The 26,330-nt window shown below is 45.8% G+C and overlaps 3 protein-coding genes across 18 annotated transcripts in view; 2 read left to right on the forward strand and 1 right to left on the reverse strand.

The window, feature by feature from the left end:
• Nucleotides 1-4,575, reverse strand: part of KEL (Kell metallo-endopeptidase) — a 281,013-nt gene extending 276,438 nt beyond the window's left edge. For 8 of the 10 annotated variants that reach the window (XM_045052902.1, XM_045052901.1, XM_023250660.2 and 5 more), the window contains exons 1-3: nt 4,437-4,575; nt 3,553-3,607; nt 2,103-2,194 (exon numbers count right to left, since the gene is read on the reverse strand). In XM_045052902.1, the coding sequence (XP_044908837.1) occupies nt 2,103-2,194; nt 3,553-3,557 (97 nt within the window). In that variant the 5' untranslated portion in view covers nt 3,558-3,607; nt 4,437-4,575. Of the gene's footprint in view, nt 1-1,747; nt 1,949-2,102; nt 2,195-2,473; nt 2,611-3,552; nt 3,608-4,436 lie in introns of those variants that run through there. The other 2 variants (XM_045052903.1, XM_045052904.1) reach the window with 2 other exon arrangements.
• Nucleotides 335-3,817, forward strand: TMEM139 (transmembrane protein 139). 4 transcript variants are annotated; one of them, XM_045052919.1, is made up of 3 exons: nt 336-1,525; nt 2,116-2,741; nt 2,962-3,817. In XM_045052919.1, the coding sequence occupies exons 2-3, from the start codon at nt 2,416-2,418 to the stop codon at nt 3,350-3,352; spliced, it is 717 nt and encodes a 238-aa protein (XP_044908854.1). In that variant the 5' UTR covers nt 336-1,525; nt 2,116-2,415; the 3' UTR covers nt 3,353-3,817. The 4 variants fall into 4 exon arrangements, with proteins under 4 accessions (XP_019681520.1, XP_044908854.1, XP_044908856.1 ...); XM_045052921.1 differs by having other exon boundaries at nt 336-1,501; XM_019825961.3 differs by lacking the exon at nt 2,116-2,741 and having other exon boundaries at nt 335-1,501.
• CASP2 (caspase 2) lies at nt 3,583-23,469 on the forward strand. Of its 4 annotated transcripts, none has more exons than XM_045052914.1 (11): nt 3,583-3,708; nt 8,381-8,531; nt 8,819-8,986; nt 9,137-9,218; nt 9,774-9,868; nt 10,151-10,327; nt 17,122-17,250; nt 17,406-17,496; nt 20,713-20,859; nt 21,036-21,145; nt 21,279-23,469. In XM_045052914.1, the coding sequence occupies exons 2-11, from the start codon at nt 8,400-8,402 to the stop codon at nt 21,408-21,410; spliced, it is 1,263 nt and encodes a 420-aa protein (XP_044908849.1). In that variant the 5' UTR covers nt 3,583-3,708; nt 8,381-8,399; the 3' UTR covers nt 21,411-23,469. The 4 variants fall into 4 exon arrangements, with proteins under 4 accessions (XP_044908849.1, XP_019681522.1, XP_006929505.1 ...); XM_003983133.5 differs by lacking the exon at nt 3,583-3,708 and adding an exon at nt 4,840-5,016; XM_019825963.3 differs by lacking the exons at nt 3,583-3,708; nt 10,151-10,327 and adding an exon at nt 4,837-5,016.
• Nucleotides 23,470-26,330: the final 2,861 nt, after the last annotated feature.

Below are 26,330 nucleotides of genomic sequence, written 5' to 3' on the forward strand. Positions count from 1 at the left end.
ATGGGATTAGATTTGTGCCCCACTATCTCCTACTTCTTTCAGTTTGTCCAAAGGCCCGGAACCCAGCCTCCTCTGTCCTGCTCTGTTTCTCAAGAAAAAAGTATGCCTCCATCCTCTCTACACCTCCCAACACCTGCCTCACCTTGAGTTATTGTCAGGGTTCCCTTAAAAGACTGGGTCCTTGGGGCTCCTGGGTGGCTCAGTCAGTTAAGTGTCCAACTTTGGCTCAGGTCATGATCTCACTCATGGCTTGTGAGTTTGAACCATGCATTGGACTCTGTGCTGACAGCTCAGAGCCTGGAGCCTGCTTCAGATTCTGTGTCCCCCTCTCTCTCTCCCCTTTCCCTGCTCATGCTCTGTCTCTGTCTCTCTCAAAAATAAATAAGCATTAACAAAAAAAAAAAAAAAAGAGTGGGTCCTGGATCTCCAGTGGGTGGTGAGGCCAGGCAAAATGGTAGCCTTCTAATGAGAGCATTCGACTTTGTTTAATGAGCACCTAACATGTGTCAGAAACCAATGTCAGTTGCAGGGATTCAGAAAGTATTGAAACTAATCACTCACTTTGAAAAGCTCACAGTGGGAGCACCTGGGTGGCTCAGTTGGTTAAGCGTCAGACCCTTGGTTTTGCCTCAGGTGATGATCTTGAGGTTTCCTGAGTTCAAGCCTGGCCTTGGGATTCTCTCAAGCCTGCTTGGATTCCTCAGGATTCCTCAGCCTGCTTGGGATTCTCTCTCTCTCCCTCTCTCTCTTCTCCCCTACTTGTGCTGTCTCTGCCTCTCTCAAAATAAATAAATAAACTTAAAAATTTTTAAAGAAAAGCTTACAGTGGAAGAAAGGTATGTAAACAGAAAATTACTAAATAAACAGCTAAAGGCTTAAACAGGGGTAGGAAGGAATGTTCTAGATACACTGTGGAGACAGCCTCCACAGTAGGCATCACCCTGGATGTGGCTTTTGAAGAATCAAGAGTCAAGTGGGCCAAGAAGCATATACCAAAATGTCTTACAGGCCTGCAGAAAACAAGTTCACAGAAACGGTACTTTGGCAGCAGCTAAAGCAGGACACGCCATCCCATGCCCACAGCAAACCATGCAAAGCACTATGTGATCTAGAGAGATTAAATAAATTGTGGCCTCCGCTCCTAGGCATTAAATACATTACCTAAATATAAGACAAACTATTCAGAATACAGTGTGCTTTGAGCAGAGGTGGAAACTGAATATAAATCTGGTCCTAAGTACAAAGATCACTGAGGTGGGGGTGGGGGTGACAGGAGCACTCTCATTAAGGCACGGGTACGGGGTGGGTGGAGTAAAAACCAAAAAAGAAAAAAAAAAAAATCAAGGTGGGGCAGTAGCAGGTCAAGTGGAAGCAGAAAGAGGAGGAAGCCTATGCCAGGAACTGAGGGATTGGAACAGAAAAGTGGGTGGAGCCAGTGGGCTCCACCCCCGCCTCCTCCGGCTCGGCTACAACCTACTTTCTGCGGAGTCGTTCCAGACAGGTGAGAGAGGAACTTCTAAGACCGGTGAGAAGGGTAGGGGCGGTTGGGTTCAAGAAGGGGGATTGGAGTTAGGGTTAAAGAAGGGGGTCTGGGCCCTACCTAGTCTTTGACTTCTTGATAGCAGAGTTCAGGGAATTCCTGATGGGTTGGTTTTGGGGTGCTGCTAACCAGGTGTTGCTGCTTCTCCCCACCAGCCTCCCAGCCCTTGTGGTAACTTCAGACAGGAAGTTTGAAATCTGAGCTTACGGAGTTAAGGCCCATAGAGGATGGGGTACCCTGGCAGGTGCGGAGTATAGAGAGATCAGGAGTTATCTGGGCCTCCAGTTATCCGGGCTCCATCTGGGCCTCCAATAGATGGAGGCCTCTGTAAGAGGCCCTCTCATATAGTTGTGTCCCTGTGGCTTTGTCGGGTCCATGTACATTTTCTCCATCCAACCAGAGCACGGGCTGAGTAGAGGAAATGGGAAGATGGAGTCAGACAGGGTAATGGTGCTCCTTCCCAACTTCTCTCCCCAACAGGGTCTAAGTGGGGAGACGGGGAGGTAGGGTGGAGGTCCAGTGCAGAGCAATTATAGAGAAAAGGCAGGGTTTGCCTCATTACCTGGATTCCACAGACGCTGGTGAGCACCAAAGCCCCAGGCAGGGCCAGCCAGGACTGGGTCTTGGATGGTGTAGAAAGAGCTGGAAGGGACACTGCAAAGAAGAAGGAAGAAGGAAGGAAGGCAGGGCCATTACACAGTAAGTTGCATGAAAGATCCTGGGTTTATTTCCTGGCTACTCCACATGCACTGATACCCTAGCACTCTGATTGATCCTAGAGAGAATTACAAAGCTGAAGGGAACCCTGAAGGTCATATGTTTTGGCCATTTATTTGATTTGAGACTGAAGAACCTGAGACCCAAAGGTGTCCGATATGGTTACTGCGGAATCTGACCTGGCCGGGACGCCAGTTGCTAGTTTAGACACAATACCTGTGTGTCTTTTTGCAGGAGCCTGGGGAGGGGCCATGGTGCCAAGACAGTTTTGGGGGAGACTGGAGAAGCCGCTTCTCTTCCTGTGCTGCGCCTCCTTCCTCCTGGGGCTGGCTTTGCTGGGCATACAGCCAGACATCGCCCCTGTTGCTTATTTCTTTCTCACCTTGGGTGGCTTCTTCTTGTTTGCCTGCCTCCTGGCCTGTATTCTGGAAAGGGGGTTCCGATCAATGCAGACCGAGAATTCGGGGGCCTCAAGCAATGCACGGTGAGTTAAGGGGCGGGCAGAATTCTAGGAATACACGATGGCCCCTTTTTCCTGGTGTCCCTCTAGTCTCTCAGGCATATAGCTCTGCTTCCCTGTTACTAGTATCAATGAGGGGGTGGGGGGTGGGGTTAGTGGAAGGTTCTTTTGCCAATAGAAGACAGTAAAGCGGAAAAGGACTCCACACAGGAGGCCACCAGTGATTTTATTTCTCCTCCCTCAGCGACAACGAGGCCTTTGAGGTGCCAACCTATGAAGAGGCTGTGGTGTTGGAATCACAGTGCCGCCCCCAAGAGCTGGGTCAACCACCCCCCTACAGCAGTGTTGTAACCCCTCCAGTACTTGAGGAAGGACAGCCTGGCCATCCAGAGGGGCCCGAAAGAGCTAGACTGGAAAGGCGAGTGGGCTCAGAGGGATCTACGACCTCAGGAAACCCTGGAAGAGCTCCAATCAGCCTTCGGCTTCGGGGACCCCGAGCTGTGTCCACTGCTCCTGACCTGCAGATGTTGGGGATGCCCCCCAAACTGGAGCCTCTTACCCCACCCCCTGACTATGATGTCAGCTTTGGTCAACCTGATGATGTTTTCTTTGAAAACAACCGGACACCCCCCTAAAAGACTATGCCAGGATATATCCTCTCTGCGCCAGACTCATTCATTCATTTGACCAACATTTCCCAGTGCCTGCCACGTATCAGGAACTCTGTTTCCACGTGGGGAACTTAACACCGAGGGCAGTCAGGCTATCCTAAGCCTCTCCCAGCTGAGATGTACATAGCACTGTTGGAGTCTTCGAGTAACATTCAGTGACCTACCCCATATCTGATATTTCCAGAGTTAGACGAGTATGAGAGGAGTGACCCAGAGAATCTGGAGAAGGAAGAAAAGAAACATCTGAGTGACAGCTATGTTGCTACTGTTCTGGGTGCTTCATCTCTATTAGCACAAGAAGACTTTCCCAGCCTTGTGAGGTATTACTGCCCTCATTTGAAAAATAAGGATCCCAAGGGTCAGAGGAGTTTGATAATTTGCACAGGGGCACACTGCTAGTAAATAGCATAAAAATGTTTACTCTTCTGATCACAAAGCCTACTGTATTTTCAATGCAAGGTCATCCACAAATCTCTCAATCTCTATCTTGAGCAACTGCTGGAGACAGGTGGGAGCCTTCCTAGGGACAGAACGGTGGACCAGTTGTGTCTGCGGGCAGTGTGGGCTGATTGTGACCAGGAGTGTGCCCTCTCTCCTAGATGAGCAAAGCTAATCAAAGCCGTGATAGCCCCTGCTCCAGGTAAGGGGCAATTTCTGCCCTGGGGCTAAAGAGCAGTCTCCAGGGCAGGGTCCCCACCCCATTGGGAAACTGGAGTAAACTGCCCCGGGGGAGGGACTTCCGAATTTAAGACGAGTGGACAAGGGTCAGAAAGGATAAGACAGGGGCTTGCCAGGGGTGGAGGAGTACCTAAGGGTGACTCTTGAATCACCTGCTATGAAGCGCTGGACCCACATGCACGGTGTCTAACCGCTTAAGCCTCACCCCTGCGCTCGGACCGCAGCGTTTTACCCCCGCACCCCACCCCCCACCCCCCACCCCGGGTCCTGCTCGCTAAGATCCCAACAGAACACTAGATTTTCCGGAATCGTGCTTCGGCTGTAATGTAGGTTTTAGCCACTGGGAGCTGCTCGGCCATCGCTGACCCACCTTCCTCAGGAGTGCGCTCCCCACTTAGGCTTTCATCCACTGTGTGGTATCTGTGTAACGCCTAGTGCCCTCTATCTCTTCCTTATCCTGGCCCCAACAGTTCAATAAAGCATAAAGTCCGGCCAAACCCGTCTCAGTAACGTTGCAATAGGCGGGTGCGACAGGGTGGGAGGCGCCGGAGAGGCATCCGCGATTTCCGCGGGAACCGATGACCAATCGGATTCCCGCGTAGGACGGGGTGTTTCCTCGCCTCCCCCCGCCCCTTCCCTTTCCGCCAAGAGCGCTCTCTCACCCCATTGGACGGCGCTTCTAGCGCGAGGGCTCTGTGCCTGCGCACACACTGGCGACGGCAGAGGCGGGGCAGCTCTCGCGTGGGGGTGGAGCTAGAAGAAACAGCGCGCAGGCGCAATGTGCGCCGGCGGCCTGGGGGAGGGATGCTGAGGGCGTGAGGGTTTTCCGTTTGTTTGGATGTGGGCGGTACGCGCGCAGCCCGGGAAAAGCGGTAAATGGCGGCGCCGAGCGCGGCCTCCCGGCCCTGTCTGCACCGAAAGGAGGTAATGGCCGCTGACAGAGGGCGCAGGTGAGTGAGGGAGGGTCGCACAGGTCCTTAGTTGGGCCCAGGGAAGGGAATACGGATCATGGCCCTGGCACCTCCTCCCCTCGGAGCCCCTGGAAGCAGCAGTGTCCACCCGTGCAGCCAAGGGTGGGAGGCCAGGCGAGTCCCCGAGGGGCGCGCGAGCGGCGGGCTTCCTCTCGGCCCTGTCCCTCGTGAGCCGACTGCCCCAACCTGCTTTGACCAACCCCAGGGGTCTCTGGACATGAGGAGCTCTCCGGTACTGCCGAATCTCGGCTTCTCTTAAAGATTCTCCATCCTTTCTTTCCCTCTACTCCTATATGAGGAACTTTGCCCCCTTAAAAGCGGATGACATCTGCAGACCTCGCAGTTCTCCCTGATGTGCATTTGATTTGGATTGACTGTATCATGACACGTATTGCTTTGGGTACAGTGATCAGGTTTTCAAAGCAGTCGACACGGGCTTTAGGGGTTGAGTACTTTGAAAGGACGAGGTGGTTCCGAGACTCCCAGTGTGTCTCCGCCTCTGCCCCAGTTATATCATTTCATGGCAGGCATCACCCTGGATAACATTTTAATGCCTCGTGGTCCAGACCCAGAAGATTAACTTCGGGCTTTGGAGCCAGAACCTGCAGAAAAAACACAGAATCCAGACTTAGGAATTCCTTTTGTGTCCTCTTCTCCTTTTCCTCCTCCCCTTCCATCTGTGGCCTGGAGTTCTAGATGATTATGATTACTTTGGGAAAGTCCACAATTGAGACTTTGGCCTAAAGTGGAATGCAGAAAGCAGCAGGTGTGTGGAGAATGGATAATGCTTCTGATTAAACCTAATTGACAATTTAAGTCTAGAACTTGAAAGAGTTAAGAATTGTGAGTCAGTTAGTGAATTGTGAGTATGGGTGAGATTGAATAGGGAGAGGCTCTTTGAGGGGGTTCCTAATGGAATGTCAACATTCAAGGGCAGGCTACAGATCTTGTGAAGGAACAGGAACAGTTGGCGGAGAGAGGGACTGGAGAGAAAGTATCAGGGAAACCAAGGGAGGAGAAAGTTTGAAATGCTGCTGGTAAACTAAGGGATGAAACTTGAGGAAACCTGCTTCACCAATGATAGGTATCTTAAGGAAATACCCAGCATCTCCAGCTGTGATGTTGTCTTGCAGTTGGCCTGATAACATTTATTTTTACCAGAGTTTCATATACGCCATCATTGTTACTGGCTTGGTGTTTTCTAAGGTGATTCTTTTATATATGTATTTTTTAGATGTCTATTTATTCACTCATTAATTAATTTATTATTTAAGAGAGAACAAGCACAAGCAGGGGAGAGGGGCAGAGGGAGAGAGAGCATCTCAAGCAGGCTCCACGCTCAGCACAAAGCCCCACGCAGGGCTTGATCCCATGACCCTGGGATCATGACCCAACCCAAAATTAAGAGTCAGACACTCAACTGAGTCACTCAGTCACCCTAAAGATTTTTTTATTTTAATTTTTTTAAAGTTTATTTATTTCAAGAGAGAGAGCACAGGAAGGGCAGGGAGAGAATCCCAAGCAGGCTCCACACTGCCAGCTGAGCCGGACACGGGGCTCAATTCCACAGCTGACTCTGAGATCATGACCTGGGCCAATATCAAGAGTCAGACACTTAACCAACCGAGCCATCCAGGTGCCCCGCTTTTTTTTTTTTTTTTTTTTTAACTAATCTCTGCACCCAGCGTGGGGCTCAAACTCACAAACCCGGGATCAAGAGTTGCTCACTGTGCCGACTGAGCCAGCCAGGCGCCCTAAGGTGATTTCTTAAATAAGGTTTTTGATTTGTCCAGATCTATTGTAGCAGGTTTCTACTGAAGGTTTGGGGTCATGGGAGTATTTCTAATAAACAGAAACCCGAAGCTTAAATGGAGTTTCAAACATCACTGTCCCAAACCCTAAACTTAACCGAAGTTGGCTGCTTCCAATCTTGGGAATGTTTTGCTGACCACTTCCTCTGCCTTAAGGTCCACATGCCATCCTCCTCTTGGGTCTCTCAGCTCTTCCAGGACTCTGCTTTTCCTTCCTCTATATATCTCTAACCTGGAGTTAAGCCAAGTGCATCCTATAAATGCATGGTATTTAACTGATTCTAAGATGCAAATTCCTCATCCCCCCTCCCCCACATTTTAATATCTTTGAAATCAGTATGCATCTTTACATAGGCTTTAAAGTTATAAACTGAAGCTGTTATCTCATCCCTTTCCCGCCGTCAGACCCTTACTGTTGTCATCTTCTTGGGAACTAAGCAGGCTGGTGAGCTCTGGGTTTATGTAAACTAGGCACAGAGATGATATATATTGGAAATGGGAATTTTAAAATTCATAAACAGAAGCTGGTCTCTTTCCAAACCAATAGCAAAACCAAGAATCCTTGAAATAGCCATCTCTATTAAATTACCAAAAGAATTTAGCCTTTATGTTTTAACTCTTTAAAGTGATCTCAAGTTATATTGATTCTGTTTGTCGTCTGTATTTACTGTGACTTTCTGTCATACTTTCTGCTTACCCAGTTCTTATTTCTAGCATCATTTTGTCACAAGAACTTAAGTTTTAAAAACCATAGATATAAGTGGGATAGAGAGTACGTGCGTGTGTGTACACCTATCTCATTTATTTCGTGTTAAAGCCAGCGATTGGCTTGAACTTTTGCCATTGTATTAAATTATTTTATTCCTCACCCGGGATCATTTTAAACATATCATTTATAGCAGCCTAGATAAATAATGCAAAAGGTTTTCTGGAGTAATCTTTTAATTTTTTTTTTTAATTTTTTTAATGTCTTTATTTTTGAGAGAGAGGGACAGAGCACGAGTGGGGGAGGGGCAGAGAGAGAGACAGACAGACACACAGAGTGGGGAAGCAGGCTCCAGGCTCAAAGCTGTCAGCCCAGAACCCAATGCGGGGCTCCAACCCACAAACCGCGAGATCGTGACCTGAGCCACCAAAGTTGGACACTTAACCAACTGAGCCGCCCAGGCCCCCTGGAATAATCTCTTAATTGAAATTGGTGTGTCAGAGGAATATTTCTTCTCATAAATATATGTGTGCTTCTGTGTGTATCATTTTTTCAAGATAGGTATTTTCCTCCCCTAGACAGACTAATTCATCTCAGAGGATGGTCTCAGTTTAACATACTCCATAAAAAATTATACGTTATTTCTTTATGACCAGTGTGTTACTGCTGAATACTGCTTTGATTTTAACCAGATTCAATAAAATATGCTTAATATTGGTTATTGCAGTCCCATTCTTTGTGTTCTGTCTACCCACAGCTGTTCCATTCTACTCTTCTGTGCCAAATCTTGTACCTGACAGCCTTTCCCTCTGCCTTAAATCTGTAGGATACTGGGAGTGTGTGGCATGCATCCTGACCATCAGGAAGCACTAAAAAAGAACCGAGTGGTACTGGCCAAACAACTTTTGCTGAGTGAACTGTTAGAACACCTCCTAGAGAAGGACATCATCACCTTGGAAATGAGGGAGCACATTCAGGTATTTGGAAGCAAAAGAGAAACGCCAAATAAATAAATTGGTCGTGGGAGTATGACAAAGTATGGCAAGGATGTAGAGCCTTACTAAGGAAATGAAAATGCCCTTCTACCCTAAAGCCTTAAACAGAAAAGACATATAATTTAAGAATAATAGGAAAGACTTCCCCCCATACATGTATTTTTCCTGTAAAAGGATTCTTGAGATTACTAGGAAGGTCGTCTGGAGAGAGAAAATTATAGCTGGATAAGTAAATATGATTTCATGTTGTTGTTTTTTTTTTATCTTAGGCCAAAGTGGGCAGTTTCAGCCAAAATGTGGAACTTCTCAACTTGCTGCCCAAGAGGGGTCCCCAGGCTTTTAATGCCTTCTGTGTGGCCCTGAGGGAGACCAAGCAGGGTCATCTGGAGGATCTGTTGCTCACTACCCTCTCTGATCTTCAGCATGCAGTCCCACCGGTATGGAGCCCTAGACATGTGGTGTGTTGAGAAGGATTCGTTTGGTGGGAAAGGAATTTTTGAGATGGGGCTGGGGAGACTAGGTGATGGTTTTATTCAGACTGGATCATCTCCTTAAGACCTGGTATGATGGGTCCTGGTTTCTTACAGTTGAGCTGTGACAACGACTGGAGTCTCCCCTTCCCGATGTGTGAGTCCTGTCCCCCTCACAAGCAACTCCGCCTGTCTCCAGGTGAGAATCGATGGCATAACACATCCCACAGATTGACTTGTTTCTTGACTGGTATCTGATTTTGCCCTAGCACGATTCCTATTTATATTCATACTGGGAACAGTTTCCTCAGTGACTTTGTTAGGGACTAGCAGGAAAGTTTAGATGGAGTATTGGTTGGACCTGCTTCCTTCCATCACAGATGATTTTTCCACAATATTTAGCCCTTAGCTCAGGTATAGGTAGGAAATTCCTACCCGAGTGGCCTGGCTCCTTAAAGCCGCTACTTTAGAATGAGCAAAGACTACATTTTGGGCCACTAGCCTGCTGACTGAGTAGCCTATTGATTAGAAAAAGGCTTTTATCAGATACCCCATCCAGTACGGTATGTGGGAGGGTAATCCAGCAGTGAGCAAAAGCACATAGGGTCTCTGCCCTCCTGGATTTGACAGTTTTGGGGAGTGAGCAGAATCGCTAATTATTAAAACCCCAGTTCAACAGGGTGCCTTAAGTTACAATGAAGTACTAGGATTGACACAGATTGTATACTAGTGTTTTTGGCTCTCTGTGCCACAGATGCTGTGGAACACTCCCTAGACAATGGAGATGGTCCTCCCTGCCTTCAGGTGAAGCCTTGCACTCCCGAGTTTTATCAAACACACTACCAGCTGGTGAGTCATGCAGAATGCAAGAGGAAGAGTTGGGAAATGGGAGACCCTTCCTAGGCATCTGAACTTAGATTGTGTATATATCTCCTTCCTGCTTTATTAGTCAGAAAGGCATTACTGATTGGTTATCTTCTCTGGGCATTTCTCTGTATTGACCTGGTGGGGTTTACGAAAATAGGATGGCTTTGTTTTCTTGAAATGTGTCGGATTTTTTAGTTGGGGAGACATAGTTTGTGTCCATAAGAAGCTCTAATTGGCCTCCCCCACACCCCCATCCTGCCCCAGGCCTATAGGTTGCAGTCTCGGCCTCGTGGCCTGGCATTGGTGCTGAGCAATGTACACTTCACTGGAGAGAAAGACCTGGAATTTCGCTCTGGAGGGGATGTGGACCACAGCACTCTGGTCACCCTTTTCAAGCTCTTAGGCTACAAAGTCCATGTTCTACTTGACCAGACTGCACAGGTACATCTAATGTGTGCATTGGAGGGCTGGGCAACACTTTGGGGCCAGGAACATTCACTGCTCTTCTACCTGCTGGATAGATGTTACTCAGGTGTTACTCAAATTATGGTGGGTTTTTTGTTGTTTTTGGTTTTTTTTTTAATTTTTTTTTATGTTTATTTTTGAGAGAGAGGGAGACGCAGAATCCAAAGCAGGCTCCAGGCTCTGAGCTGTCAGCACAGAACCCAGTGCAGGTCTCAAACTCACGAGCCGTGAGATCGTGACCTGAGCCGAAGTCGGACACTAAACTGACTGAGCCACCCAGGTGCCCCTCAAGTTCTATTTTCCTTTGTACCTTTTTACTCATTCTGTTCTGTGTCTTGCCTTGCAAGCTAGTTAAAAAAAAAAAAGAAAAAAGAATTCAGGCCAGCCAGCAGCTCCAGTCACTGTGCTCTCCTGAGCAATACCAGTCCCAGTTTGGGTTCTTACTCTTCCATGTTCAGAAACTTGGTTCGCAGTCACTCAGGATGTAAGGAGACACTGAGATTCTCCCAGCCAATCAGGAAAGATACTTCTAAGCCATGATGACACAGGACATTTACTTCTTGGTTGATATTGTTGCTTACAAGTCCAGTTATTGTTGAAAAGATTACTTTGGCAGATAATATTCTTGCAAGTGAAAGTTTGCTAGAACTGTCCTTGGCAGTTTCCATGAATTAACATGGAAAAATTCCTTACCCTTACCAGTTGTGTGACCACAAGACAGATCTTAGAGTAGATTACTTCCGACAGATCTTAGAGTAGATTACTTCCGGACTAGATTCCTACAAATTGCAAGCATTTTCATTGTGTGCTATTCCCTGTTTTCCCTGTTAACCCCAATTACTGAGCCGTACTGCTGACTTCGTTACCTTTAGGTATTTCTCTTCTGGAATTGATGATAGCCTATTGGTAAATAGATAATTAATCTTCATTTTTTTTCCCATTTCCATCCTTTTGCTCTTTTTAAGTTTTTATTTTAATTCCAGTTAGTTAACATACAGTGGTATGTTAGTTGCATGTATACAATATAATAATTCAATACTTCATACATCACCCTGTGCTCATCATAACAAGTGCACTCCTTAATCCCCATCACCTATTTAACCCATCTCTCCACCCCTAATTCTTCATTTTGATTCCAGAATAATAGTACTTTCTCAAATTTGCTTTTGGGAACATCAGTGGTAAAATCAGAGTTTGTAGGAAATTCACTTTGACTTGTTGAGATAGGAAATCTTTGTTTTGTCTTCAGCATTGTCTGTGGTCTTCATTTCTGTTTCTCAGCTATCTTCTTTGAGAATGATTGTATACATGCTGTACTTTGGTAAGGCCAGTTTCAACAGTAGGTACCTGAGTGTTGTTATTTACCTGCTCTTTTCACCACCTTTGCAATAATAGCCCATGCAGAGAAGTAAACCCATCCATGCTTCAGAGCCATGGCTGGAACAGCTTCTGTAGTAATCAAGTGATATTCAAGTAGGTTATATGCTTGGGGCACCTAGCTGGCTCAGTCAGTAGAGGCTGTGACTCTTGATCAAGTAGGTTATATGCTTTCCTAAGAGGTCTACTGAGCGTGAAGGGACTGAGGGTAGGACATCAGCCGTAATTCCTACCAAGAGACCACTTAGAAGACCACTTAACAAAATGAATGTTTATTTATGTTTCTCTAGAGCTTTTGGTCTAGCCTTTTTTTTTTTCTTTTTTAAATATTCTGAGAGAGAGAGAGCACATGCACATGTAGGGGAGGAACAGAGGGGAAAGAAAGAATCCCAAGCAGGCTCCATGCTGTTCAGCACAGAGCCCAAGGAGGTGTTCGAACTCATGAACCATGAGATCATGACCTGAGCCAAAATCAAGGGTCAGATGCTTAACCGACTGAGCCATCCAGGTGCCCCTCTAGCCATTCCTTTTACTAGGAAGTTATTATGTCATAGTTTTCCAAATTGTATGCAGTTGATAAGGGATTTTATATGCTTGATAATTAAAAATACAGTGCTGGGGTGCCTGGGTGACTCAGTTAAGCATCTGCCTTTGGCTCAGGCCATGATCTCATGGTTTGTGAGTTCGAGCCCCACGTCAGGCTCTGCTGTCAGCACTGAACCCACTTCCGATCCTCTGTCTCCCTCTCTCTCTGCCCCTCCCCAGCTTGTTCTTTGTCTCTCAAAATAAACTTAATAAATAAATAAATAAATAAATAAATAAATAAATAAATAAATAAATAAATAACAACAGTCCTGAGTCACCAAGTCAGCTATATACTACTGTTTTTCAGAGGCATTCAGCAGATTTGGTGTACCCATGAACCCACTTCACAAATACCATTCCCATTTATGCTAAAACTGATGTAGATTCAAGTACCTATTAGATTCTAATTCTCTGGTTACATTGTCCTAGGGGCTCCTGGCTGGCTCAGTTGGGAAAGCATATGATTCTTGATCTTGGTGTTGTAAGTTCAACCCCCACGTTGGGCATAGAACTTACTTTAAAAATTAATCAGAGGCACGTGGGTGGCTCAGTTGGTTAAGCATCCTACTCTTGATCTCAGTTCGTGTCCACATCACAGGGTTGTGAGTTCAAGCCCCACGGTGGGCTCCACACTGGCCATGGAGCCGACTTTTAAAAAAATAAAAATAAATAAATATTAATTAATTTTGAACACTTTACAATGGCTGAGGCGGAACTATGTTTGCTTCTATAAATTTACTAGAAAATTTTTTTTAATGTGATTCTTGAGTTCACAGGACCTCAGATGAGGTAGTCTTGACATCAGCAAAAAAAGAAGTACTTCCCTTATATTCTTAAGGACCAAGCAAGAGTAGACAAGTCTTCTACAGTAGTTAAGATAAAGAAACCATCCCCTCAGTAGATGTGGTCAGAAAGATAAATGGATTGTGTGAGACTTGAGCTGGCCTTGAAAGATAGAAGCCCCTGAAGCACAGAGGAGTGGGGGAGGGGTCCTAGGCAGGGAGAATAGCCTATAGATAGAAATGTGTCTGTGATGTTAGGGAAATAATGGGTAAAGCAAATGTGCCATGGCAAAAAAGTGCCAAAAATAAGATTGGACATAAAGGGACTAGAATCCCAGGCCCTTGAACTTCCTTGTTTTACAAAACTGTTAGTAATTTTTTTAACAGAAAGGTGATACATTCACAGTGATGATTTGGGCTACCATTGGGAAGAGTGAAGTGGAGACAAGTGGCAGGGAATCCAGTTTGGAGTTAATATAATGGGAGTACAAGATGTTGGGATCCTGGACAGAATAGTAGACCAAGAGGGAAAGAATGTGTGTGGAAAATAGCGTAATGGCATGATTGTACTGTTTGTGCTCGGTGGTTAAATGACTGCATATAGAAAAAGAAAAATTAAGTAAGGATTTGAGGGTCTCAGAGAAATCAGTACCAAACATTTGGGCATTACCTGTGCAGGAGAAATACTTTAAGTGATAAGAATATGAAATCTTTAAGAAGGAGGTTAGAGTCAGAAGACCAAAAGGCATAGAACTAAACCTTGGGGGAATAGCCCTCCCTGTAGCCTGGTCCTTAGCTCTGGAGACTCAGAAACATGAGGAGGACGTTGCACAGTCAGTTTCCAACAGTGGCCAATCAATCAAACTCTCAGTACAGTTAAAACCAGGTAGTTACAGTGGTTGTGATAATTTGGTTCTTTGGGCATCTGCACAGAATATTTTCTTCCTGGTAGGACTTCTCAAGAGACTCAACTCTTTTCTCATGTAATTATTTGGCAAGCAAAGAGAACCAAAAAAAATTAAGATCTTTTTTTCTCCCTATTATACCTTTTTGACTTTAGAAATAATTGCATTTAAAAATTTGAAATAGTATAGTCTTAGAGAATCCTCTCCACTACATGGTGCTGGACAGTACACTGGTATTCTCACTGCTCGTGGAGGTTTTCAGTTTTCCTCCTGGTCATCAAAGTCTTCTGTCACTGCACCTCCCATGAGGCTACTAGTTCTAGAATTAACAGTTATCGTATATTAGGAAATGAGATACATTTTATTTTTATTTATTTTTTTAATTTTTTTTTTAATGTTTATTTCAGAGACAGAGAGAGACAGAGCATGAATGGGGGAAGGGCAGAGAGAGAGGGAGACACAGAATCAGAAGCAGGTTCCAGACTCTGAGCTGTCAGCACAGAGTCTGACGCGGGGCTCGAACTCACAAACTGTGAGATCATGACCTGAGCCAAAGTCGGTCGCTCAACCGACTGAACCACCCAGGCACCCCAAGGAAATGAGATACATTTTAAAGTGGCAGATTTCCTTTTACCACGTGGTATTTATGTTTTAAAAATTTTTTGTAGCGTTTTATTTATTCTTAAGACAGAGACAGAGCATGAGTGGGTATGGGGCAGAGAGAGAGGGAGACACAGAATCTGAAGCAGACTCCAGGCTCTGAGCTGTCAGCACAGAGCCCAACACGGGGCTCGAACTCGCGAACTGTGAGATCATGACCTGAGCCGAAGTCAGACGCTCAACCGACTGAGCCACCCAGGCACCACCCCCCCCCCCACCCCCCCGCCATGTGGTATTGATTTTTAACTTACATTTGGGTCACAGACTGCTTTGAAAATGTAAGGACATGCTATGGCTCATTCCTGGAAAATGCAGCTAGCCGTAAAGTTTTGCGTATCATTTCAGAGGGTTTATAGGTTATTCTCTTGTGTCCCCCAACCTCTGGTTAAGAACTCTGCTATTTTTAGAAGTACTGTAATTTTATCAGGAATAAATCTAGAGATCCTATTTTAAGCTTTGCTGCTTTCAGAACATTTTACCCAAATGATATAACCTCCATTTATCCATTTAGTACTATTAAATTCAATTACTAAGTGTGTGTGTTTTTACTTTGGGCTCTGTTGTCCACTATTTACTGACCTGATAGTCTCACTTAAGTTCAAAATGCTCTTGAGTAGGTGCCAAACATACATTTTTACAGCCTTCTTCCAGCAAAATGAACTTCAACTACTCTATGTTACAATTCTATTATGGTCGACTCAAGAAGAACATTCATACTCATGTATTCTCTTAAGATTATATATTCTAGAAATAAATGAATTTTGGATATCTTTTTATTACTGTAAGATTTGCAATATTATGATTGGCTTCTCTTTGCCCAGAAAATGAACATACTTTTCAATAAAGCCAAGTTCTTCATATCCAGTTTAAGTTGCAGCCTTTCAAGGCTTTTGTATAATTGTCTCCATTATCTGCAAACAGAAGTATTCTGAACAAATAGATTAGTAGTTCTCAAACTTTAGCATGTCAGAATCACCTGGAGTTTGCTAGGACCCAAGACTTTGCCTTTCTTACAACTTTCCAGAACTTGTAAGAAATATACAACTGTGCTTTTTATTGGGGGCTGTACATGGTAACTAATGTGCCTAGATAGCATATTCATTTTCATGATATTAAAATTCATAGTCAAAATGAACTTGCTTTCTCCCTGCTCATCTCAAATAGGAGGGACCATTCAGACTTCTCTAGTTGTAGAGGGAGACCTAGATTTAATAGTTTAAATTGGATTATTAAACTATTTTGTATAGCTTGCCTTTGGATGGGCCAAGTGTTTAAGGTAGAGTGATACTCACATGTGGCAACCTGGTGCATGACAAATAAGGTTCTTAAGTTGGACTACAAGGTTGACCAGTAGTAGGTTTCTTTGAGAAAATGACATCACTACTCTTTGTAAGATATGCACATTATAATAATGGCAGATCTTTGCAGTAGGTGCCAGTCATAATTCTAAACCCTTTCTATGCAATATCTCATTTAATCTTTATACAAACTTGGAAAAAATTTACTCTTAATTACCCTCTTACAAAATGAGTTTTAGAGCTTTGAGGGACGAAATAATTGATTCTAATTTATGAACTCAGGGATCAAAGCTAGGTCTGTCTGATCCTGTAGCCCATGTATGTAGCCATGGCCCTGTGCTTAATTATCTTTACAGCACACTCTTCCCTGAAGTGAGCATTTTGTACAGATATCATCATTGTTTCTGGGAACTTAAAATCTCAGACAGAAAATAGCATAAAAGTGCTAGTATTCTCTATTGTCATGATCCTGTTAGCCCTTAGTGAGAACAGCTTATTTCCTTATGGCTGGGTAAATATTTGATTCACTCATAACTCACCTGGTGGTCCTCCTTGTGTCATTTTTATACAAGGGCATTTGCTAGAAGATTTGGTTGATGACTGGGGAGTGGATAAAGTTAACTATCTCATGATTAGCTTCATTAGTAACTTGCTTTAGTCCAGGAGTTCTTTTTTTTTTTTTCTTTTTTAATTTTTTTTAACGTTTATTTATTTTTGAGACAGAGACAGAGCATGAACGGGGGAGGGTCAGAGAGAGGGAGACACAGAATCTGAAATAGGCTCCAGGCTCTGAGCTGTCAGCACAGAGCCCAACACGGGGCTCAAACTCACGGACCGCGAGATCATGACCTGAGCCGAAGTCGGCCACTTAACCGACTGAGCCACCCAGGCGCCCCTAGTCCAGGAGTTCTTAATGTATCTCAGTGAGTCTGAATTTTGTGAAATTATATTCAGAATTCTGTGTCTGAAGTCATGCATTTTTGTGATGAGTCCATAGCTTTTTTTTAGCCTCTCATAGGGTCTCTGACATCTGTTATCGTTGGCCACATAATATATAGAACGCATCAGATCTTCTAATAGCTCAGGGGTTCAGACACCAAAGAAAGATGATATTGGCGCAGACTACAGTGAACGATACTAACCAAAAGGTATTTTTCCTGCAGGAAATGCAAGAGAAACTTCAGAATTTTGCCCAGTTACCTGCCCACCGTGTCACTGACTCCTGCATAGTGGCACTCCTCTCTCATGGCGTGGAGGGAGGCATCTACGGTGTGGATGGCAAACTGCTTCAGGTGTGTGTGTCATCTCGTGTCTGACAGCTGTCCGAGCTCGGTGACTTCCCCTCCTGCCTAGCCATCTCTCCTGTAATGGCTGCTGTGGCCAATACAGGACTCAGGAGGCCCTGCGGACTACTTAGCCGCCTTTCTCTTTCCTTCCTTTCTGGCAGCTTCAAGAGGTTTTTCGGCTCTTTGACAACGCTAGTTGCCCAAACCTACAGAACAAGCCGAAAATGTTCTTCATCCAGGCCTGCCGTGGAGGTGAGTGCCCTGGCAGACCAGCACCCGGGTGGTGGCTCCTGGGCAGCCTCCCACCAGCTCTCACTTTCCTGTTTGCTCCTCTCAGGTGCTATCGGATCCCTTGGGCACCTCCTTCTGTTCACTGCTGCCACCGCCTCTCTTGCTCTGTAAGTGTCTCCCGATGCATGGGGTGTGCTGGGACTTGGGCAGCCCATGGCTCTCAGGTTGGTCAGCTCTCTGTGCACCACCATACCCTCTTCTCAAGACTCTTTCTCAGTGCCTTGCCTTCCTTCGTGAGAACTCTGTCACCTCTGCACTATTAACTCTGCTGCGCTTTCTTTTGTTACTCACTGCAGTTGAGGCACTTCTGTCTGTCTCTTCTGTCTCTCTTTCACTTCCTCTTTTCCTTCCTGCATCCCTCTTCCCCTCTCTTTTCACCTGCGCTCCATCGTTGCCTCTTCATCATCCTTGTACCGGGCAGGGTTGCAGTGCAGAAGCCCCAGGTCGGGCTTTGTCTCTTACTTGTCCCTGAGACACTTCTGTCCCTCTTCTTTCTCGCCTGCAGCCAGGACTCCAGGACTAGGCTCCGAAGACATGTGGGCATACTCTTCATCCTGGAGGGCAACTCTAACTTTGGAGTCACATTTTGACTTTACCACTGACCAGTTCTGTCAAGTTAGAGAAGTTACTTGATGTCTCTCCACCTTAGTTTCCTGCATACAAAATGTAGATAATGATCAGACCTACTTCGTAAGGTTGTTGTGATCACTGAATAGAATCATACACTTGAAGGGCTTACTTAGCACAGGACCTGGCTCATAGTAAATCCACAGAAAATGCCAGCCATGACCATTATTACATGGTTAGTGGCCTCAAGGGGCTTATAGTTTGGCTTAAAGGTCACTTTGTCCTAACGTACAAATAATTTTTTTTATCTGTTGTGTATTCAACAGATGTAAATGGTTAATACTGTTAATAATGTCATAATATCACCAAAGGAGATAATTTTATTAAGGTTCTACAACGTGACTACACTAGGCACTGTCACAAAGGCAAAAGAAAATGTGTGGGCTCTCTAACTGCTCCTCTTTAAAAAAAAAGAAGAAAAAATGTGGTGTCTCTCTAAATAGCCTACCGATGACTAGAAAGAGAAAGCAAATGTACGTGAAATAGCTTGAGAATAATTCAGAGGCCTCAAGCAAGGGTGAAATTAGTGAGATGCAAACCATATGTGTGAAGGAGTAAGCAGTAGGGAATAGATCGTTTTAAGTTGGCTTAGTTTGAACACATTTGGTAGAGACTTAATTTAGTAAGGCTTAATTTGGACCCAAAATGATAAAATCTGCATAGGTGTGGAGTAGTAAATAGGGGCTTCCAGACGAAACAGGAATACAAGACCACAAGCACACCAGGACTAAAAGGACAGCCCCCACTCTTCCCCAGATGTTGTGCTGGGCTGGAAGTCTGCCCGGATCTGATTTAGAGACTGGGTATCTATGTGGGTGTGTAGTAAGATAAGGTAGGCCACTGATGATAAATCTTTAGTCAAACAGATTTTGGACTTCAGCAGATCATTGTGTGGAGCTGTTGGTAGCTTAAATAATGTGATGAATTCTTTTCCAGGACGATTACCGTGCTAGGGAACTGCACTGAGGAAAGAGTACATGAGGACAGGAACTTAGTGTCTGTTCAGCTGGATGCCCAGCCCCAGAGCACTGCCTGATATATGGTAGTACTTAATAAATATTGAATGAAGGGATGAAAATTAATCTCCTTAAAAAAATAGCAATAATACAGAAAACAGATGGGATATTGTGTTATTGGAAGAAGCAATAATACTTATTGATTAATAGATCTGAGACACCAAGGGAGGAAAGAAGCTTCTTTTTTCTTGAGGGAACACATTTAGCTTGGCCTATTTCCTTTAGGAGGTATTACTGGCAAAGTGAAATGAAGATACTCGTGATCATTTTCTCCTCCTATATTCAGAGATTTGTGTACAGGATCAGAGCTGGATAGGGAGAAATTGCTCTTTCCTAGGGTAATCCGAACCTTCTCTCTCAGAGTAAATCCTTCAAGAGATGACCTTTGAAGATTTGAGCTCACCTGTCTTCTCCTGCACTTAGTTCGTGTAATTGATGTCTGTGAAATTACTCTCCCTTCCCCAGTTGACCGGCTCCCAAAGTGGAATGTGAGCTCCATAAGGGCAGGAGACTCTCCTTCACTACATCCCTAGGGCTTAATGCAAAGCAGTACCTGGCACATGGCAGTTGTTCGATAACTGTTTGTGGGATCAGTGAATTTTGGTCATTTCACCATAGGTCTTCAAGCTTCACTTGCCTTTTAGGCTCTTGAGTGTTGCATGGAACAGAAAGTACTGGAAAGGAGCATACTCTCTTAGCTTAAGTGTGTTGAGCTGGGTGTCCTCGGTCTCTGTCTCTGCTACTGACCTCACCCCACCCTCCTCCAAAATAAAAGTGCAACATCCAAATAAGACTATGTCTGGGCACAGAGGAGGCCTGCATCAGGAGGTTGGATATACTCAGGGTATGTGGAGGAACTGCTAAAATTGAATAATGGTGTTCTTTTTCAATTATCTAGAAGAAAATAGTCAAATTACCGCAATTTTAAGTTTTTCCTCTTATAAATTTCTCTCAGATCTTGGATACCTGCTACAATTTGGCTTATGAAATTAAAAATACCAAAATACCTTGGAAACTGAGCATGTTCAGTTTCATAACATAGATTTGAGGTGGTTTTTACATAGCCTACACATAATCATACTGATTTATTAACTTGTTTTTTTGATACAAAGCTGCATTATCAATATTTGTGTTTTGCAATAAAAAGCACTGTGACTGGCAGGTACATTGCTAATTGAACAAGTAAATCATGGGCATATGATTTTTAGTTCTGTTTACAAGGAGTATTTGATCAGCACTCTGATTTACACAGCACGGATGGAGCTCAGACCCTGTACCTTGCACATGTGCAGATGCTTGAGCGTGGTGCCGGGCCTCTGGGTGCTCCCCCGAGGAATGGACGCGTGCTGGGGCAGGGATGGGAGTAATGGTTTTGTTGTTTTGTTTTTTAATTTCAGCAGCCAGAAGTCGGAGGCAACAGCTGGAAATGGCTCTTCCCAGTCAAGGCCATAGGGAACTTTGGCTTGCCTGTGGCAGGCCCCAGAGCAATGGGAGGAAATAACATGTTTGTCCGTCCTGTCTGCCGTTGCTACAGATGAAACAGATCGTGGGGTTGACCAGCAAGACGGAAAGAACCGCGCGGGGTCCTCCGAGTGCGAGGAGAGCGATGACAGCAAGGAGTTGCTGAAGACCCGACTGCCCACGCGCTCGGACATGATCTGCGGCTATGCCTGCCTCAGAGGTATCCTGAGCCCCCAGCCACAGTCCGAGGCTGCACCCTCTTAGACATGCTCTTTTGCGTGCTGGGCTCTCTGACTGGGGAGGGTACAGGGTACCACGGAAGTCTACTTTGGGACACCCAGCTGCGTGAGGTGTCCCGTGACCTCCGCAGTGTGGTTAATACCATCCCGGTTGCAGGCACCGCTGCCATGCGGAACACCAAGCGGGGCTCCTGGTACATTGAGGCCCTCACTCAAGTGTTCTCTGAGAGGGCTTGTGACACGCACGTGGCCGACATGCTTGTTACGGTGAGTAGCCTCTGTGCGGTGTTCCCGCTTCCTCCTCGTCCTCCCTTGCACCATCCTTCATAGCCTCCCTACCCTTCCTCTTGTGCAAACCCCAGATTCTCAGACTCTGGACTACTGGTTCCTGTCTTTCCAGGTGAACGCACTTATCAAGGAGCGTGAAGGCTATGCCCCCGGCACAGAGTTCCACCGGTGCAAGGAGATGTCTGAGTACTGTAGCACCCTGTGCCGGCACCTCTACCTGTTCCCGGGACACCCTCCCACGTGAGGCCGTCCTTGTCATGAGGCCGTCCTTGTCGGCACGGAGGCCACCGGGCCTTTTCTCTTCGGACGCACGGTTTCTGTTCCCCCTCAGGGATTGGGAATCTCCCAGGCTTGTGGCACACCACGCCCCTCATCGGCTCCTCCCTGTCTTCTAGCTCCAGGGACCGTAGGCCAGCGGTCTTGCTGAAGCTCCCTTCCTGTAGAGCGGGCTCTGGCTGGCCTGGCTTCCGGGAGTGTCTGGCTACTGTAGAGGCGCCTGGCGGATGATGTTGTGAACACAGGGTCTCGATGGGGAGAGGGCACGTGGGTTGCCTCGCTGCTGGTGTTTGGTTCCCGCCCTCAGGGCTTTTACAGACAGCACTTTGATAGTTGCTTTTATTAGTTGTTTTTATTAGTTAAGATGTTTCAGAGGCCATCTCCTGTCTTGTCTTTCTTTCATATCCCAACCCCGTTTCTCTCCGCCTGAGAGTTTGGATTCAACAGAGGCATTTTTCATTTAGCCTCAAGAGGGCAGGTGGGACTAAACGCACACTGTGCCACTGTGTGTGTGGTTGTGACCTGTGCGCCCCTTGCGGCACCACGGGGCCACCCAGTGGAAGGCCCGTGTTCTCCACTGTTGGCTCCTTGAGGCTCAAGGAACCCAGCCTCTTGGCAGAGGCTACAGCTTGGATGCCGTGTACCTAGAACTCGTTGATCTTTGCCCAGGGAGGTTCCAAAGATCTTTTAATCGGTTATTCTCTCTCTCTCAGCTTTTTTACTGAAATGAGCCTCGCGGAGAATGTTAGCAGAGGCAGATAAGAGTGGTATGCTTCCTCATACTCCATAACCTGTCCCCTTATCAACTTTTTCTTCCTCTGAAATGTCCCTTTTAAAAAGCGTCCTAGTTGTTATCTCCCTACTTCCTGTTTCTCCCCTTTTCTCCTCTCTTCCTTTCCTGGCTGCCACCAAATCTGTCTAAAATACTACTTAATTGGATCATTTGGCTGCTCAAGGATGTCATGTAGTAGTTTGTTCCTGCTTTCTGTTTCAGTATCAAATCCCCTTTTGATTTTATATGGCCTGTTTCCCTTGCCATATGTCTCCATTTTAGAGAGACTGTTGTTACATGCGTTGTTGATCATGTGTGCCATATGAAGCTTCCCTGTTCTTCAAGGCCTCTTCTTGTACTTCCATTCTTGCCCCCTCCAATCTAATCTCTATATGGCAGATTTTCATTTGGGGTCTTTATAAATCTGATCAGGTCACTCTCCTGCTCGAATTTCTGTTACACCTCAAGTAATGTCCAAACTCCTAACCTTGGCCTGCAGGGCTCCTACCCCGCCCCCCCCCCCCCCCCCCCCCCCCCCCCCCGCTTGGACCTCACAAAATGCTGATTTCCCTCTAAGTGACAGCCCAGCCCCTTCCTCAGTTTCTCAAACATTCTGAGCTCTTTCCCTGCCCTGGACCATCGCAGACACTCTTCTGGAGTCTCCTGAGCTCCACTCCTCTCAAGTCGTGGCCTAAATGCCACCTTCCCAAGACCTTTCTATCTCTAAATAATCTTCCATGTTTCCTTATTACTGTATCCTGTTTAATCCCCTCATTGCACTTAGCACAATTTATAATTACGTGTTTGCTTGCTTCACTTCATTTCTGTCTCCCCAACTAGGTCATAAGCTCCCTGAGGGTGGAAACCTTGTCTCTTTTGTTCTCCAGTATGTACCCAGTGCCTGGCACAGGATAGGTCTTCAATAAATGTTTTGGGACAAAATTTCCCTTTAAAATATACACAAGTTTAGTATTTATACTCTGGATTTTTCCATGTGTTTTGTTCACTGATACTGTTGGCTCTTGAAGACAGATGCCCTCTATCTCCTGTGGTATCTGGCACAGTGCCCAGCCTGTAGTAGTTCAGGTGCTCAATAAATACCTGTTCGGTGAGCCAGGTGGTTTGGAGACTTGTTGCGGAGTTCTACCCTTGGGTCGAAATATGGAAGTATTCGGGTGATAGAACCTTTCCACTTCCCACTGCCGGGATTTTATATGCCTTCAGGTGCCAAATAAACGCTCATATTTATTACTGATGTATGCCCGACATCTCTGTTTCCACAGATAATCTTCTAAAGCCCACGTATTCTCATTTCCTTAGCCCCTTACAGCATTCCTCACCACCTTACGAGCTGGACACAGAGCCGAGCACCTTTGTTACTCTGCTGCATGATCTTTGTTACATACGCAGATGTGGGCCCATCTGAGTTGTCTTGGCCACAGGCAACTGCCCAAAATGTAGTGGCACTGGGATTTCTTATTGTCAGATGAGACCAAAGAGTCATTAGCAAGCATTGTTGCTTCTGGATTATGTAGATTATGGGATGAAAGCTGGAGAAGGAGATTGGACTGGAATAGGAGGATGGTCACGATTACAGAATTTACATGGTCCCAAGTTGGATTTAAGGCTTTGTAGCACGGACACGGATTTTAAGAGAATTCAGGGCAGCATGAAGGAGATCTAAGCACTGGGCTTTGTAGGTTAGAAAATCCTTGGGGCGCAGTGTATCTAAAGTGTGTGCCTGGAGAGGCAAGTGTGCGAGTGCATATGGGCCCAGTGAGAGATGAGAGATTCTGCAGGAGCCTCGTGGTGGGAGGCATCAGTGGGACCTGGGGGGAAGTGGTGAGGGATATGGAGGGGAAAGAGCAAAAAGAGTTGAGCTGGAGCACCTCACCAGGGGGAGGGCGGGAGTTGGCTGAAAACAGGGAAGGGCATGAAAAGCCTGCTGACCCTGGTTGGCTGCACCCCAAGGGAAAAGGGGCCGTCCTCAAGAGAGGAAGGGATACAAAGTTTCAGAGAGGCTAGGAAATTACTGGAACAGTGGGAGTAAGCAAAGTACCCATTTTCAGCAGGGGAGAGCTTCTTTGTGGGGGTGCTACGTTTGGGAATTACAGCGCAGTAGCGAGGTTTCTGACCTGGATTGCATGTCCTTCCCGCCCCGCCCTTGAATGAGTATCAGGTTGAATTTCACAGCTCCCCTCCCTTCCCCCCTGCTTACCTCTGCCAGGGATTCTCTGCTAAAATTATCCCCTCCCTGAGCTGGGGGCTGCCCTTCTCTGCAGCTCTCCATCCAGCTTCCTCTTAAGGGGGAAGAGGAAATTGGGCCATGAGAGCAGAGTCGTGATATTAGGGGAGGGCAGGGCAGGCGCCTGGACCGAAGAGGGAGACAGGAACACGTGCACCTTCACAGGCCACCCTCCCTGCGGGCGCATGAGCTGGTCATTTTCCACTTGTTTTCTCAGTTGGGGAAAATGAGGCTCAGACTTCAAATAACACAAAAAAGGGAAGAAACGTAGCTTGAAGGCCATGAAGTCTACAATTAAATAGATTTTGAATGCTGGCTCAGCCTTTTGAGGTATTGGAGACCTTGGCTAAGGTACCTAGCCTCCTGGAACCTCGGTTTCCCTTAGCTGAAAATGAAAAGTGTTCTCCCTTAAAAGGTCCCCATGAGGATTAAGTATGATGTGTGGTGACACAGTATTAATGCATTACAAATGCTTGAGAATTGTGAACTCTGGCAGAATGAGCTTCAGTTCAATAATATGCATTCATATTCAGTGCTTGCTATGAGGGCAAACACTAGAAGTTTTTTGCACGCATTCTCTTATTACCATAACCCTCTAAGTTACTGCCTTTCTAAAGAAACTGAGGTCAGGATGTGAAACAAAATGTTAGCTTTAATGTATGCTCTTAACTAACAGTATGACTTCTGTGACTTCCTAGCATGAGATTTTTTTTTTCCTCTTCACTTTTTTGGGTTATAGATTTTTCCCGCTGGGCTGGGAAAATAAGCCTGAGACCAGAGACTATCCCATCTTTGCACTATTTAGGTAGAGAATAGAGAACAAGTGTATCATGTTTGAGAAACCAGAAGGGAAAGAGACCTCTCCAGTGCTATCAGGAAGGCCTCATGCAGGCCTTGGAAGGGACCAAGTATTTGTAAAGATCTGGGGGGGCGGGGTCCAGTGGGGAGTAGAGAAGCTACTACTACCAGGGAGTACAATTAGAAGGTGTGTGCGGTTTGGGGGGTGGGGGACGCAGAGTTAACAGTTGCCTAGGTGAAACAAAAAGCATGTGGTCATGGGTTTGATGCTAGACTAGATGTGCAGAGGGAAAGTGATATCTGGAGGCTGTTAAAGACAATGTAATGGTGCATTGTCCAGTGGGCTGGGGGGCTGGATTTGAAGAGGTCTGAAAACAAGGGTGTAACCCAGAGAGAAAGTTCATGCTTCAGTTGATGGGAAGCTGTTGGGCGAGGGGGCGGGCAGTGGCTCGTTCACACCCACCTGTACTCCAACACACACTTTCCCCTGCACATGTGTCCCATATGGTCATTTTTGGCAACCTCCCTTCAAATAGCAATTCCATAAGCCTATAGGTTTTACTTTTTAGTATCGTAGACCCCAAGAAAATCTCTTCAAGGGGCACCTGGGTGGCTCAGTTGGTTAAGTATCCGACTTCAGCTCGGGTCATGATATCCCAGTTCGTGGGTTTGAGCCCTGCATCAGGCTCTACACTGATGGTGCAGAGCCTGTGTGGGATTCTCTCTGTCCGTCTCTCTGCCCCTCCTCCACTCACTGTCTCTTTCTCAAAAACAAAAAAAATAAGCTTAAAAAAATATATTCAAAACCCCAGAATAATTCATTCCTTACACAGTATACATACTTTCTAGAATGCGTGCATGCTTATAAACTTGTTTCCAGATTGTGGAGCTTTTCACAGAACTCCCCAGAAACCCATGCTCCAAATAAGAACCCAAGCATTGTACCTATGGGTAGGGGGTGGTCATAGTGTACATGTTCTTTTCTCCGTTTTAAAGACTTTAGTTAAGTACTCTCTACAGTCAGCATGGGGCTTGAACTTACAACCCCAAATCAAGAGGTGTACACACCCCCA

This window comes from Felis catus, chromosome A2 (assembly GCF_018350175.1).
Source record: "Felis catus isolate Fca126 chromosome A2, F.catus_Fca126_mat1.0, whole genome shotgun sequence".
Classification (NCBI taxonomy): domain Eukaryota; kingdom Metazoa; phylum Chordata; class Mammalia; order Carnivora; family Felidae; genus Felis; species Felis catus.

Bases quoted from the DNA above. Each gene is read 5' to 3' on its own strand.
- CASP2 (XM_003983133.5), top strand. From the start codon at position 4,943: ATGGCGGCGCCGAGCGCGGCCTCCCGGCCCTGTCTGCACCGAAAGGAG. The intron at 9,869-10,150 runs GTGAGTCATGCA...ATCCTGCCCCAG, and splicing joins ATCAAACACACTACCAGCTG to GCCTATAGGTTGCAGTCTCG. The intron at 17,497-20,712 runs GTGAGTGCCCTG...CCGTTGCTACAG, and splicing joins CATCCAGGCCTGCCGTGGAG to ATGAAACAGATCGTGGGGTT.
- TMEM139 (XM_045052919.1), top strand. From the start codon at position 2,416: ATGGTTACTGCGGAATCTGACCTGGCCGGGACGCCAGTTGCTAGTTTA. The intron at 2,742-2,961 runs GTGAGTTAAGGG...CTCCTCCCTCAG, and splicing joins GGGGCCTCAAGCAATGCACG to CGACAACGAGGCCTTTGAGG.